The following is a 14,424-nucleotide window of genomic DNA, read 5'->3' as shown; positions in this document are numbered from 1 at the left end:
TTTTGATTTGGAGGGTCAGCCTTTTAATGGACGATAGCTGGATTTGCAAATAAAGCTGTTAACTTTTGTTTTGGCACTGTGCAGCATTCCTTTATCCCATCTTGTGTTGGTGCATCACCCCCTTAGAACAAAGAATGGGACACAAGTATTTACTTTTGTTTAAGAAAGGGGAAAAATTATCATGCGCTGAAAGAAATGTTGGCCTTACGAGTGCTGGTAGGAATAATTAGCTACAGAAGCACTGAGCTGTGATGTCATGGTGGGGAATTGTCCTGTGCTTGCTGCAGGTAACTGTCTGTTTCCACTGGTGTGGCAGTTATTGATCCCAGAAAGATTTGTTTTTCCCCTTACAGCAGTGAACTGGTGTGACCCAGTAGTTAATGACTCAACAGTTTAGTTTTCCAGCTGTGATTTTTTTTTTTCTTTTGACAAATGTTGTAGAAATAGATCCTGCAGTACGCACAGAGTATTACACCACTGTGATGAATGGAACTGGGGGGCACAGATTTTTTAAGTCTTGACAGGTAGTATATTTTAAACTACACCTCTTGAAAAGTATTTTCTTTCTAAATTAAGGTCTTGGTTCCCAAAATTCTGAGGCATTGGTAAAAATGTTTATGTTTAGGAATTTGTGAAGCTAAGAATCACTTCCCCTGCTCTGACCTTCTTTTGGAGACTTCTATTTCTGACCTCATGAATGATGCCTTGGGTGAGATATAACAACCTGATAGATTGTGATGATGTCTTCACAGTAGCCCACTGCCGTTGATGTGACACATAGATGCATGTGTTCATGTGCCAGTGTTTATCAAAAATTTTGTTTGTGACTCAGATTAAGGGGGAGAGACTTGATTTTGACATTTATTTCAAAACAGCTCTGCAGAGTGAAGAGGAAACATTAATTAGTGTCGAGAGAAAAATGATTAAAGCAGGGTGGTGTTGGTGTGAAGCCTTTGTTGTTTTGGGGAGACTATTTTTGTTTTGTTAGTTAAGCCATGAGCATGCACAAAGGAAGCTGGTTTACTTTGCATGTCATCAGCTTTGAGCAGAGTTAAGAAATTAAACCTTTTGGGGGCATTGACCTCTGGTAAGCTGCAATAACCCCCTAACTGTTCACAGAAAGGATCTTCTCATCAATTCATAGCATCCTATGTAAGTAGGAAAGAAAGAGAAAAAGATACTCTGAAAAATCTGGTTTGTTCAGGGAAACAATCCTAGCACTTTTTTTGGTGAAGTCAAGAGAGAGACACAGGGGACTTTGGCACTGGTCGTGCTGCAGCTGTGTCCCTCAGGACTGCAATCATTCACTTGGTTGGCTCAGCAGAACTATTTATCTCCAGGTATTCACTGCTGGTCAATAGAAACATCTTTCTAGGCGATTCTTTGAAATCAGATAAACATGTTTTCTTCCACTACTCACTTTTTGTTTGTAGCTGGTATCTCAAAAAGGTCATATAACTGCAGATACCATGCAAACAACTCATCTTTATATAAACATCTGGCTTGTATCTCCAGTAGAGCTACTGCAGCAGAAACTCTTGACAGTCTTTAACACTATCACTTCCCTGGAATTCGTTGTAAAGAAATGGAAGTGTCATGTAGGGTTCACCATGATATAGCCAATCTGTCATATGTAAAATGACCTGGCTCTAAAGAGGTGTGTCTGTGAGTGTGTCAGGGACACAGTCCCTGACTCAGGGGAAGATAAATATAATTTATGTCTAATTAGATCAAAGTAGGGTAATGAGAAGTAAACCCAGATTTTAAAATGTCTTCCCTATTTGGGAATATAACATTGCCTCTGTTTAGGTGAATGATCTCCTGAATGCCTGCTAAGCTTAACAGAAAATTGTAACAGGTCAGGAATATTATTTAATGAATAAAACACACTGAATGTTAAAAGGCAGGAGATAAACTTTGGATGCTGCAAGTTAAATTGTCATGGCTGATGTTATTGCAGCACAGCTTGCTAATGACTGGGTCATTAGTTTAAAATGTTAATGAAACTTAGAGAGAGAATGAGAAAGCCATCATGATTGAAATATGGCCTACCTTCTCTCACCCTAAAACTTTTGTTTTAGGCAATATCTGTCCAGTACCAGAGAAAATTAACCTCTGTGCAAACAAAGATGGCAAAAAGTGATTCTATAAAAATAAAGGCCGTGCTCCAAGAAAACTCCTACATTATACTAAAACAGATGAAGGTGGGATGCAGTATTTCTAAAAATGATGTCCTGTACATGTGAGTGCTAAGGAGCTCCAAAACGCTGCTCGTAAATTCTCTCTGAAATCTAAGCTTGACATTGATAAACATGGTGTTTTCCATAGGTGCTCTTCACTGAGCTGACTCACAGCAGCCTGAGGAGCTCATCCCATCTCCATGGGCTAAAACTCTTCAGTAGCAGTGCAGCAAATCCATGAGTACATTGCCTTGCCACAGGCTGAAAATCCCACAGCACTCAGCAATTGCACAGGAGGAAACGCAAGTTTAGAAAACAATTTTATTAGACAAATTATTTAGACAAATTATACACAGAAAGCTCTGCCACTTGTAACTGAGGCCTCCAAAAAGTGTTTTGTGTATCTGTATAATAGGCAACACATCAAAATAGGCCTATTTTAAATATCGTACATGGTTAACAGGTTTTTTAATAGCTAAAATCACTGCAACATCTGGTATGTCCCTACGTAGCTTGTTGGAAAGAAATTTTCTTTTTTTTTTTTTTTTTCTCTTTTTTTCTTTTACTCAGAAGTGTGGATGAGTTCATGAATGTTACAAGGGGGAAGCAAGTTGTGCATGCTTTTAGACACTTGCTACCCTGGAAACAAAATGGCCTTTTGCACGATAAGAATTCGTTCTGCCTTACACAGTAGACAATATTTGAAGATTTAGTACAAAAAACAGTGACAGTACAAGATGCTCCCCCAGAACAGAATTAGCATCAAAATAGAATAGATCTGAAGAATATACCTTTTAATTTATCCTAAAGCAAATCACGTAGGCTGATTCCTATTAATCTTAGCCAAAGAATGAGTTAGATTAAAATAAGTGTATGGTTGCATTAAAAAGAAAACCAAACCAAAAATCTCACAGGATAAACTGCTTGCTTTCTACTTAACTGCATTTTTAGTTTAAGGATTACAAATTGAAAGCTCTTCCTATGTTTCTAACAGGTAACAGTGTTACTTGAAAAAGCTGGTGCCAAAGTGGGCGCCGGTTTTGCTCTCACTGCTGTTCTTTTTCTTGCTTTATACAGTTGGCACTAATGTAAAAAATAGATAGCTCCTCTAAATCTAAATTAACATAGAAAGGGTTAAACGGGGTGCCTGTTCATATTTTTCCCCCTTAGAACAATACGTGATTATAATTAAGGCCACATCTGTGTATCTTGAGGGCTTTTTTTTTTCCTCCACTCACGCCATTATTGTATTGATTAACTGTGCTGATTTGGAAAAGGATTTATTGACCTTTGATCCATGTTTAACTGCTCTAGAATTATATCAGTTGTTCATGAACATGGTATACCTAAGAGAGATTTCCATTTGTTTAGTTAATTAAAAGGAAAATTATCAAGATTAGCCTTATAGAATGCTCAAAAGCCAATGCAAAACCTAACCAAAGGAGTTACATCTAGGTACAAATGTCAAATTGCCCTGGATGCTCTAATAGAAAAGTATAAAATATGCTCTGTTGGCAAATGATGCAAGTCAGAATAATGTTAAAGCAACCTGTCTTTTCTAAATGAAAAGACACCCTGCACTGTACATCTCTCTTGTATACAACACATTTTTACTAAAGCTTTATTAAATGAATTGCAATAGCAACGGCTGCCATTTTATAGCTATATATACATGTGTGTATATATATATACATACATACATGTATGTGTATGTATGTATATATATATGTGTATGAGATACTAATTTATTTAACACAACAGAGGCTTCTGCCATATGATACAGTTTACTGTACATAAGAAAAACTTTTAACACTGTACAATCACATAAAGGTCATATGCACTGTTGCAGTGCAAAAGTAGATTTAACTGTAGTCTTTACTGGCATAGTAATGGCTTTTTGTAATCCTACAAAATTGCATTCTTATATTATGGGGCCTGAATGATCTTTAAACTTCATTTGTTTTCCTTTCTTTTTTTTTTTTTTTTCCCTTTTTTTTGTCTTTTTGCCTTTTTTTTTTTTTTTTTTTCCATTTTTCAAACTGCAGGGTTTGCCTTTGGTCCACAGTTAAAAGGACGCACAGCAGTGGAGCGCTGACTGGATGCAGCAGAGTACATGAAAAATACTTCAGTTATTGCAATTATAGTAAAAAAAGGCGGTGGGGGAGGAGGAGCAAATGCCCTTCTGTAAAGTAATCCTCAGGGTTTTCCTATGCATGAATTGCTGCTTGTATCCTATATTTAAAGTATATGAAAAGCCTGTAGTAACCAAAACCTAACATGGTGATAAACTGAAGAATAAGTGATTCAAGTAGTACAGAGAATAAGGGGAGGCAGAAGAGACCAGACTGTGAAAGCAGAGAAGAGGAGGAGGAAGAGTTGCTACTAATAATTCTGATTCTTAAATAAAATAAAGAAAAAAACCTCAAAACAACCCCTGAAGAGAAAATAACCCTCAAACAAATTAAAAAAAAAAACAAAACAAAACAAAAAAACCAACCCAAACCACAACCCTCAAAACTAAAAAATAAGGAAAAGAAGAAAGGTTACATCCATGTTAGTCCCACAATATTACAGCTGCTCCTTGCAAAGGGAGTCCTAAATAAGAAACAGTGAAGAAACTCGTTCTGACGCTCAGATGGAGGTGCCTCGGTCTGGGTCGCTACCGATATTCAGGCCCAGGGTGGGAGTTGGTTGGTAAGGGATAGATGACATTGTTTTGATGGGGCTTCTGAAAAAGCCCCCGTTGGGTGCCCTGTGCCTGAAAGGGCCAGTTCGGTGCTCGGGCACGCTGCCGAAGGAGAATCCCGAGGCGGCTTTAGCAGACAGCGTGCGGCTCAGAGTCTGGATCTGCTCTGGTATGAAGGTGGTTGTGGTGATGTGAGTGTTCCTGAAGTCACTGATTTGCTCCAGTGCCTGACGTGTGGGTAAAGTGTCAATGTCCAGCGGGGTCAAGTCAATCGATGAGGTGGAGAACTGTTTATGGGGACTGTCGTCGTCTGTGCAGAGGCTGTTCACGCGCCTGTGGAGGTGCTCCAGGTCGATCTCCTTGTCATCCTGGGGAATGAGAAAAACAAGAGGCACCACTCACCATCGCCATTTGTGCTGGGCTGAAGTTTCACAGGGTGATCAGAACTGCTTGGGGAGCACAAGGCACAACTGACTAGAGCTGGCTCTTGGCTGACGGTGTCCTGAGGGTCACCAGCGAGCTCCCCCACCGCCCAAAGCCAGGTGGGCAAAGCCAAACTGAGGCAGACCCTTACACCACAGCTACCTTCAAACCCTGGATCCAAACAACACAACTCAAAGCACCACCGGTAGATTTTCAGGAAAAAGCAAGCTCGGAGCTAGGTGGGTTAGACTAGCAACAGCTGAATAAAAGTAAACTGCATAATCTCAAATGCCTGGAATGATGCCAGTTCTTCAACTCCGCAATGAGAACTAAATTTGGATGTCAACATGGGAGGCTCTGAGGGATCAGGTTGCCATCTTTGTCATCCTCTCAGGGTTTAAGGAAGGGCTAGAAACTTCTCAGGTTCCTTTTTGCCTTTATAATGTAAATTGTGGTATAGAAAAGCTGAACATACAGAGAAAAAACCCCAAGCACTGGTGACTCATTGACATCGAACAGAAAGGAGTACACCAGGCAATTTTAAATTACAATGCCAACAGAGGGATTAATTATCTCCTCACCTACAAAGAAGCAATTCCATCTATTCTGATGGAATTATACTTTTGTGGGTGAGAAGAGAAGGCAGCCTGATGTGTTTATTATAATATATCATTGCTTCTCTTACCTCTGTCCCTTTTCCTTCTTAAATCTCTCTTCCCAGAGAATGCAATTAAACAGGTTGGTTTGTTAAAATTGAGAATTTAAATGCATAGAAGTTAAAAAAAGAGGAGAAAGCCCTAGGTGACCCAATAAATCACCTGTGTTGTACATACATATTTCTGCTGAACTGCAAAGCTTAATTCAAAGCAGCATTAAGTACACACGGACAGGGATATTCCCTCAGTCTAAGTAGTGCAGCTCATTCAGAACAAAAATCAATTTCAACTAACCTTAAAATTTACCTTAATCTCTGTGAAATTTACTGGCTCTTCCAGGCCACTAGAAATATCTCACACTCTAGGACCTCACAGAGGATAATTAGGCAGCCGATAGATGTGCACTGATGACTTCCAGCCTTGATTACTGAAATTCATTGACTGGCTTGATCCAGAGCTCCCTGAATCAATGGCAAGACTCCTAGTATACCGAATGGGCTTGAGATCCCTCCTTTCTCTAGGAATGAAGTCAAGCACTCAGTCCACACCTAGAACAAACTGCAGGAGTTCATCTACTTAGCAGAATGGATCACTGAACATTTGCGCTGGCACCACGCCGAACACAGAGCCCGACTGGAAGGAGACTGAGAGGCCAGCTCCCCTCCAGGACTGCGCCCTCCGAGGGCAGGGACAGGGAGACAAACCAGGGAAAAAGGGGAAGGGAACAGGGCATCAGGGATCTCCCAGGGACTGGATGATCACTGACCACAAGGGCTTTGGTTTGAGCTCATCACGGGAAGGAAAAAATGCAGTGCTCATTCCTCGGACTTAGCTTTCTGTCTATCGTTTATTCACAGGTGGACATAGACATGGATGCACATAACAACCACACAGGTGACATCAAATCCAAACGCATTCACCAAACGCTATCTCCTCAAAAAATTTGGAGCTGCATATGGATGCAGGAGAACTGGGGCCACATCAGCTAAAGAAATATACAGAGGCTCGATTAGCGTGTGCAAGTCATGACTATGTCTCTGAGGGACAGTCCTAAATGTTTTCCTTTTTTTTTTCTGCTTTGTTTTTTGTTTGTTTGTTTTTAATTTTGAAAAAAAAACCCAAACATACAAATACTTTGTAATTTAAAGTGCCAATCAGGAAAAGATTGGAATTTCATAATTTCTGAGCCTCTAAGAGTAACTCAAAATAGTCCTCTTTCTTTTACAGAGAAGCATTTGGGGCTAGGGTCAGACCAGTGAAAAGATATAAGCGGTGATAATCTCCCATGCTTAGCCCACAACCCAATCTCCACCCAATCGATACACCAAAATGAGACCCACTCACAGTAAGATTGTGCATATCTCCATAATATGATCTTTCCTCTTCTCTCTTGTGTGATCAGTAGTGAAATATGCAGCAGTTTTCACATTTAAATTATCATCAGGCTTCAGAGTCAACATCCCATTGAGATTACTGGGGCGGTTCATACTTCTCTCAGAGCTACTGTTTAAGGCTGTCTGCAGACTCAGGCAGACATCAGTGAATGGGTTACTTCTGGCACGCGACCGAAATGTTATCTTCGCAACCATTAGACAATTTTTTTTCAGTATAAATGCTTGCATTCTGGAGCACAAGATGGCAGCCACCAGGAAAAAGGGTTGGCTTGCTGACCACAAACTGGCCCAATCTGACCCCCGATTCTGGACTAGTGGCCTGGAAGAGCCAATGGATTTCATGGAAGCTAAAATGAATTTTAAGAAAGTTAGTTAAGAGGTATTTCTATGCTGAATGACCCCCACATCCAGGATAATGGGGACATTCAGCACGTATGTCCACGTCAAACTCAGTATTGAGCCAAGCTTTTCAATTTAATGTTGAGATGAGTGTTTAAATGCTAAGCTGATGACCATATAATAAAGATCAAGGAGGCCAAATTATACCATTTGTGGAAAGTACACACTTGAATTTCTCAGCATTTGAAAATTGAAATAGAAAATTTTCTACTTGTGTAAAATATCTGTGTTGGTGTTTTTTTTCTTTTCCTTTGTTATTGATTTTCATGTTTTGCACCAGATAAATATAAAGTGTTAAGTTCTGAATCTTTGGGTAAACAACAATCAAGTAAATTTTAGTGTTTTAAAATAATTTACCAGGTGAAACTACATGGTTTCCATTCCTGAGAAACCAAATTTAAATTCTAGAGATTCCTTTTTTTTTTTCCTTTTAATAATGGTCCGGTCCAGATCTTGAACAAAAAAGAAAAGAAAAAGAAACAAAGAAAAAAGAAAAAAAAAGCTTGGGAATTAAAACAGGCAAGAAAAGATTAAATGTATTTTAACATCAGTGCCAATGTTGTCTAATTAGGTGGTGTAATTAATCCTGCCTGATTAGACAGCATTAGATTAGCAGGAATAAACACAATGGAGAAACTGCAGAGAAGGCAAGACCACTGCACACAAATTAACATCAATACCCCACAAGCTACACATATGTGCCTAAGCTACACAGACAAAAAGCTGTTTTTGATAGTGCTACATTAATGCTCTTATTTAGGTTCAGGTTTGGGTGTTGCTTCCAAGGATATTTTAATAAATCATTCTGTCCCTATTTTTTTTTTTTTTTTAGCATTTTGTAGAGGTAAAAACTAAATTATGAATATAACTAATTTGGTGCAAAGTTGCACAAGGCTCAGATGGCTGGTAGAGGGACAGTTAGATTACCACAGGAAGGAAAGCATTACACATGCAGGTGTAGAAGAAAACTCATCTCAGGTGTAAAATAACATATTTCTCTGTGGCATCTGTACAAGATTTTCTGAAACAAGCCTGTACCAGGTTCCAAAAATATGCCTGGTCTGAACCTGAAAAATCTAATGTAGTTTTGCTTCCCTGGACTTCAGATGAAATAAAAAGAACTGAAGTTCATGGAAGTCTCAAGAGCTTAATGTTTCTGAAAATGGGGACAAGCTTATTCAAGAAGCTAACAGCTGATTTAAGGAGCAAATTTTGCAAATGTATTTTAAAAGACTCAGCCACTGAGCTTAGGGGAGGTATTTTTCAAGAAGAAGTCAAGACACCTAGTGAGAATTAGCTGTCACCAATGGGAACAATGAACTGAATATTGATGTATTAATAATGTACTATTCTACAAGTAACAATTGTGTTTTACTCAGAATAGTTGCATATTTATACATCATCAATATACATTTTTTTTTATTCAAGCTTTTCTAGAAAGAATAGCTGGAAAGATTTTGAGGAACATCATTTACGTTAAAAAATCAGGAAGCTATTAAAGTATCTCTGAATTTGATTCCCCACCCTCTCCAGTGCTATAAAGTCAAGGCAGCAATCTTTAGGGTGCATGAAAACTCCCCAGGAGAAATGGAGGGTCTAATACCTCTTTTGATGGAACCCGGGAGCCTTTCCTTTTATTCCACCACGTTTCCAACATTGCAATGAAACAGGATAGGACAATCCCTGCAGCGAGGATGCAGAAAACACCTGCAAAACTTTTTATGTCCAGGGCACCTCCTTTCTGTTTGGTATCCACAGATGAGTAAAGATCACACTGACCGTTCTTCGGCCACCACTTATGCTTCAGTACGTCCATGTCACCATTCTGCTGCAGCTCCAAAATCCTTGGGGAGAAAGCACAGAGGCAGGCATTACAGTGGGGCAGCAACACCTGAGAGTGTGAGGGTGTAAATCTGACTGCCTGCAACCTCCCCACGTGTCATGAAAAGCCAAGCAGCAGATGGACCTGCACAGACTGATTTAGCCAGAAAAGAAGGCTTGGGTGTGGGCTTGCCTGTTAGGCTGAGCATATGGATATCTATGTTCCACTCCAGATACAGCAAAGCACACTCAGATCTCTCTTTCCTTCTTTTAACAAACTAAATGAAAACGCTTTACTTCATATATTATATTTTCTCAATCGGCTTTTACTAGTCTAGGGCGACTGACTTTCATAGTCCATTAGATATCTGACAATATTTTGCATCCTGATCGTTGGAGGAGAGACACTTCAATTAAAAAAATCAGAAGGAATATACATTTCAGATTTACCACATTACACACGACATTGTTGCAAACTGATCTTTATCGGGTTGCCTACATTTGCTGCTTTGGAGAGAGAGCAAAGCCATCTCATTGCAGTCAGTGATGACCTAAAGCAGTCTTGCTTAATGTCAGAATGCAACCTGATGATAAGTGGTTCCACAGGAAGGTTCCTTCCTGTGGAATTCACTCGTCCTTGGACCTACATGCCCAGCCTGCCACCAAATATTTCCTGGGCAGCTTGCAAGGACAACATTTTTAACTAGACTTCCTGTGGGATGAAACGTTTGTGAAATGAGAATTTTGTTTGGAAGAATATTTGCATGTTTACTCAGTTTATTTCTGAGGAGACAGGTCTTTTTTTAAAAGCATCCAGAAATGACTAGAGAAACAGCTGGATGCCCCTGGTTATCCAAGATAAAAAATTCAATGATTATACCTAAAAATAATAAAACAATGGAAAATTTTTCCTTCATGTAATGAATTTGTTTTTCATTTCAGTGTTGGAAGGCAAACAATTACCACTGCAATCATTTGACACAGCATGCAAAAAAGTCCAAGTGCACACAAACCAGCAGAGGTCTGGGATGTTGCTACCAGAGACTGTATGCACTGTAGGAGGAAGAAAGCTGTCCCACTGTCCCAGGGCTACCACAACAGCTCAGCACAGTGATCTACATCACCCTCAAAAGGGAGCTTGAATGTACCTGGGGCTCACAGGGCAGCTGCTCTGTGCAGAGGTGACTCAGTCTCTGATGCTGCTTCAACTGGAGTTGTGTCCACGAGTCCACTTGATTTGCTATGGCAGATCCAAATGGCCACATAATTGTGCTGTGGTCTTGCCAGGAATGGGAGGCTTGACACAGCTACCAGTGGCTGAAATCCCAGCACAGGTCTGGAGGGAGCTCCCACTTCCCACCTAGCACAATGCCTGGTGGCTGGGATCATGACCTGTTCAGAGGGGAACAGCTTGTTCACCCCTGTGCTGTCCCAGAGGGAACAGTGCCCTAAAGGAACAGATCACAGGTGTCACACGAGTCCTTAGGGATGCCAGAACCATCTTGTTCATGTAGCTTTGAGTTTGTAAGAAGTGGGACAAATTCTGTGCAGTGCCTGCTGACAGTACATTGCTCAAGGTCCCACCCTGGAGAAAGGTATTCAAGGTCAGATTTGCCTGGACTACATTTTGACTTCTCCCAAACCCAGAGACAACTTAGGGAAGCCTCATCCTGAAGTTTTTTGATGGAGCAGGGATATCTCCAGGATGGGAGGATAATGTGGTTTGTTGTAAGAAACTGAAGAGCTGTTATGAGCCACCCATGCTCAGATGAGCTTTGGAGGGATGGCATGCAGGCAGGACTGCTGCCATGGCTGCCTGCAGCTGCCTCTTGGGAGTGTGCAGAGAAGCTCAGGTGAGACCCAGTGACAGGAGGAGATTCAACTGGGATAAACTGAAGATAAGAAATTCCAACCAGATAAGAGGAGAATCAGAGAGGTCAAACAATGGAACAGAGAATTTATGGCATCACCACCCCTGGTGAAATTCAAAGACTCAGAGCAAATTGACCTGCTCTAAACAAAGGGCTGAACTGGAGACCAGATTACTGCTCTGCAACTGCAAACAGGCTCCATACCCCACCCTGGATCATGGCATACAGTCCTTATGGAAAGAACTCACCATAATTCTGGTTCTCACTGCCCTGGAATCCTGTACTAGGATTTAGGCGAGTATTTTGGCCCAAATATTCCATTCTGAGAGGTTAGCAGGAGCAGACAGCCAGCATAAACAGAATCCTTTTGTATAAGTTCTTGTGGAGTAATAGGAAATTAATTTTCAATGCCTAATCCAAACATATATAGTTTTATATTTAGGAATTACTGTACTATCTTCCCAAGGCAGTAACAGAACAACATCCATGAGGTTTATTTCTTCCAGCAGTGGCTCTAATCCCTGAGCAGGGTGATTTTCTCTCTTTTATTCAGTCAGGAATAGAAAGAACTATCCAGATGATTGCTCTATTCTCATTAATTAAATGATTCTTCACTTGTCAGTATAATTCCTGATTACACAAGACATCTTTTTAACAAAAGGCATTTGCATAAAGACACTGAGCTTTGGCTTGTTCCTTAAGGGAGATTTATCCCTAATTGTACCCCTGGTAATTATTGCAAATTTTCTTTATGGATGTAATATGTAAGTTCAATTCTTTAAAGGAAAACATAAAACATGGAAGTAGAAATTGGAGATAGTATTGCTATTATTACATGGGAGAGCTCAAGAAGTGGAAAGCTTATAATGAAGCCATGTAAAACTGCAGCTGCAAACAGATGTTGAGGGATACAATATATATTGAGAGAAATGAAAAGGGTACTAATATCTAACTGTGTTAATGGTGTGCAGAGAAAGAGGGAGAACCTGCTTCTGTTAGGCTTCAGAAACACTTCATTTCAGATTTCACCTGTTTATGGAATCAAAGGAATAGTTAACATATTGAGATTTAACACTTCTAACCTGTTCCTAGTTATGAAAGTTCCCATCTTTGTAGCTCATTGTCAGAAACGAAAATTGTGCTTCTATGGAAATTCTAGGGAAAACAAAGGAGGAAGGGAGGTTCCTTCCAAGCAGGCACGCGGGCGCTGCTCTCCCTGCGTGCTACAAGGAGGCTCCCACACGATGGCACTCTTTCCATAAAAATACGTCGATTTGCCGCAGCTCCTGGTGGCTAATCAGACGTACCTGTTGGGTGGCAGACGCCACAATCACTTTGTTATTTGATTTTCAAATTTAATAAATGACTTAAGTAATAACGCATTAACTAAATGCTCTGAATGATAATGATCTTCCAATGCTACTATTCCAGCAAGTGCCTCTCCTTCCTAGTCCCAGATTTTTACAACTGAACTTTTTCCTCAATGGCCTTGGCTCTTTTAAACCTGCTTATTAGTACAGAGTAGTACTGCGAGACATAAGCCAGTGGAAATTAATAAGCAGGGTGCATGAGTCCCTGATGTTTTGAAATACCATAGTCTTAAAAAGCTTACAAAAGAAGCCTATATATGAAATAATCTGATTTGTCCAAAAAACATGACCTTTAAAACTTGCTTATGGATAGAGTGCCGGTCTTAAATATATTTTTCTTTAGCAAGCAAAGTGTTAGAGTTACATTTTTCAAGGCAATGACGTAAATTTATTGAGCTGCACAAACGAAAGGGTCTGTGTGCACTTTAACTGATTTGGCTCTGAATTCACAGTGCCCAGTGATGTCTCGTGGATATAAACACAGAAAACTAAGCTGCCTGTGGTTTCCAAATCTAACAGGGATGTGAACAACTCCTAATGAATCAATGGGAATAGGGGTGGATTCCACTTGGTAATGACATACTTTGCTGCTGGCAGTGAAATGGAATTACTCCTCAAAAATATCCACAGATAAAGAAAACGTGATAGCAAGGTGTCACAAATGCTCTGAAATCGAGACCTCTGTGGCAACACCTTTTTTGATCTAATTTCATTCTCAGCTATCAGTAGTGAGCATGAGATACGAGAGGCCATTTACAACGATATTGGAAATGCCAATGCATGTTCTGGGATGTCAAAGGTGGCTGAATATCAGCTTCCTGCACCAGGAACATGTGTCCAGAGGGATAACTTCCCCATTGGCACTGATAAGGAATATGATATGATGAGGTGCTTGGCTCTAGTCAGCAGATCAGACTAGCAGAGACAAGGTAATGAATGACCACTTTTGAAGGGGGGGGAAATGTAAATAATAAAAATAAAATACTTTAGTTGAGTACCTTGGCGGGCTCTGCCTTGTGCTGCCTCCCTTGTGTTGGCTCCCAGGGGTTCTCAGGGGTCACCTTTGGGAGCACTCGATGCTTGCAGATGGGATCAGGCAGTGACAAGACCTCTGGTAACTTCTGCAGTGGCTAGGCAAAAATCCTTCCTCTGGCAAAACCTTCTCACTGAAGCTTTTCTATCAAAAACCTGATACAAAGCCTGCGGACTTTGGTTCTCCTCTTCAAGCAAGATATAAAAGCTGGTTTGGAAGCATCCTTCAATCATCAAAGTAGACAGGTAGGGACCCACAAGGAGTGTTTGTGGGATTTTTATTTCAGTGAAACAACTGCCTAAATCTTTCACTGCAATAACTGGAGTGACGCCAGCTCCTGTTGCATCTCCCTGAGCAAGCTTTCAGTTTTGGAAAAGCAGGCTCCTCTCTTGGCAGCAGAGCAGCTCTCACTGGTGCCACCTGGAAGGCTGGCTCAAGGCTGTGGTGCCAGAGAGGGACGGCTGCTGCCTAGCCTGGCTGGCTTCCTCATGGGGAAGGAAGCAGGAAATAAGAATGGAGAGAGGCAAGTAGGAGACTCTTGGAGTCCTTTTCATCTTCTTTCCCACCTCAGTGGTACCTCCCTGTCTCACT

General features: G+C 40.6%; 1 protein-coding gene across 1 annotated transcript in view; it reads right to left on the bottom strand.

The window, feature by feature from the left end:
- Positions 1-2,487: 2,487 nt before the first annotated feature.
- The window catches only part of GRID2 (glutamate ionotropic receptor delta type subunit 2), a 681,202-nt gene continuing 669,265 nt past the window's right edge, over positions 2,488-14,424 (bottom strand). Inside the window, exons 15-16 of the mRNA XM_059844122.1 lie at positions 9,342-9,582; positions 2,488-5,234 (exon numbers count right to left, since the gene is read on the bottom strand). Of these exons, the coding sequence (XP_059700105.1) occupies positions 4,812-5,234; positions 9,342-9,582 (664 nt within the window). The 3' untranslated portion in view covers positions 2,488-4,811. The remainder of the gene's footprint in view (positions 5,235-9,341; positions 9,583-14,424) is intronic.

The sequence above is a fragment of the Haemorhous mexicanus genome, chromosome 4 (assembly GCF_027477595.1).
Source record: "Haemorhous mexicanus isolate bHaeMex1 chromosome 4, bHaeMex1.pri, whole genome shotgun sequence".
Taxonomy (NCBI): Eukaryota; Metazoa; Chordata; class Aves; order Passeriformes; family Fringillidae; genus Haemorhous; species Haemorhous mexicanus.
Note: the sequence above shows the minus strand (reverse complement) of the source record. Positions and strands in the feature narration are given on the sequence as shown.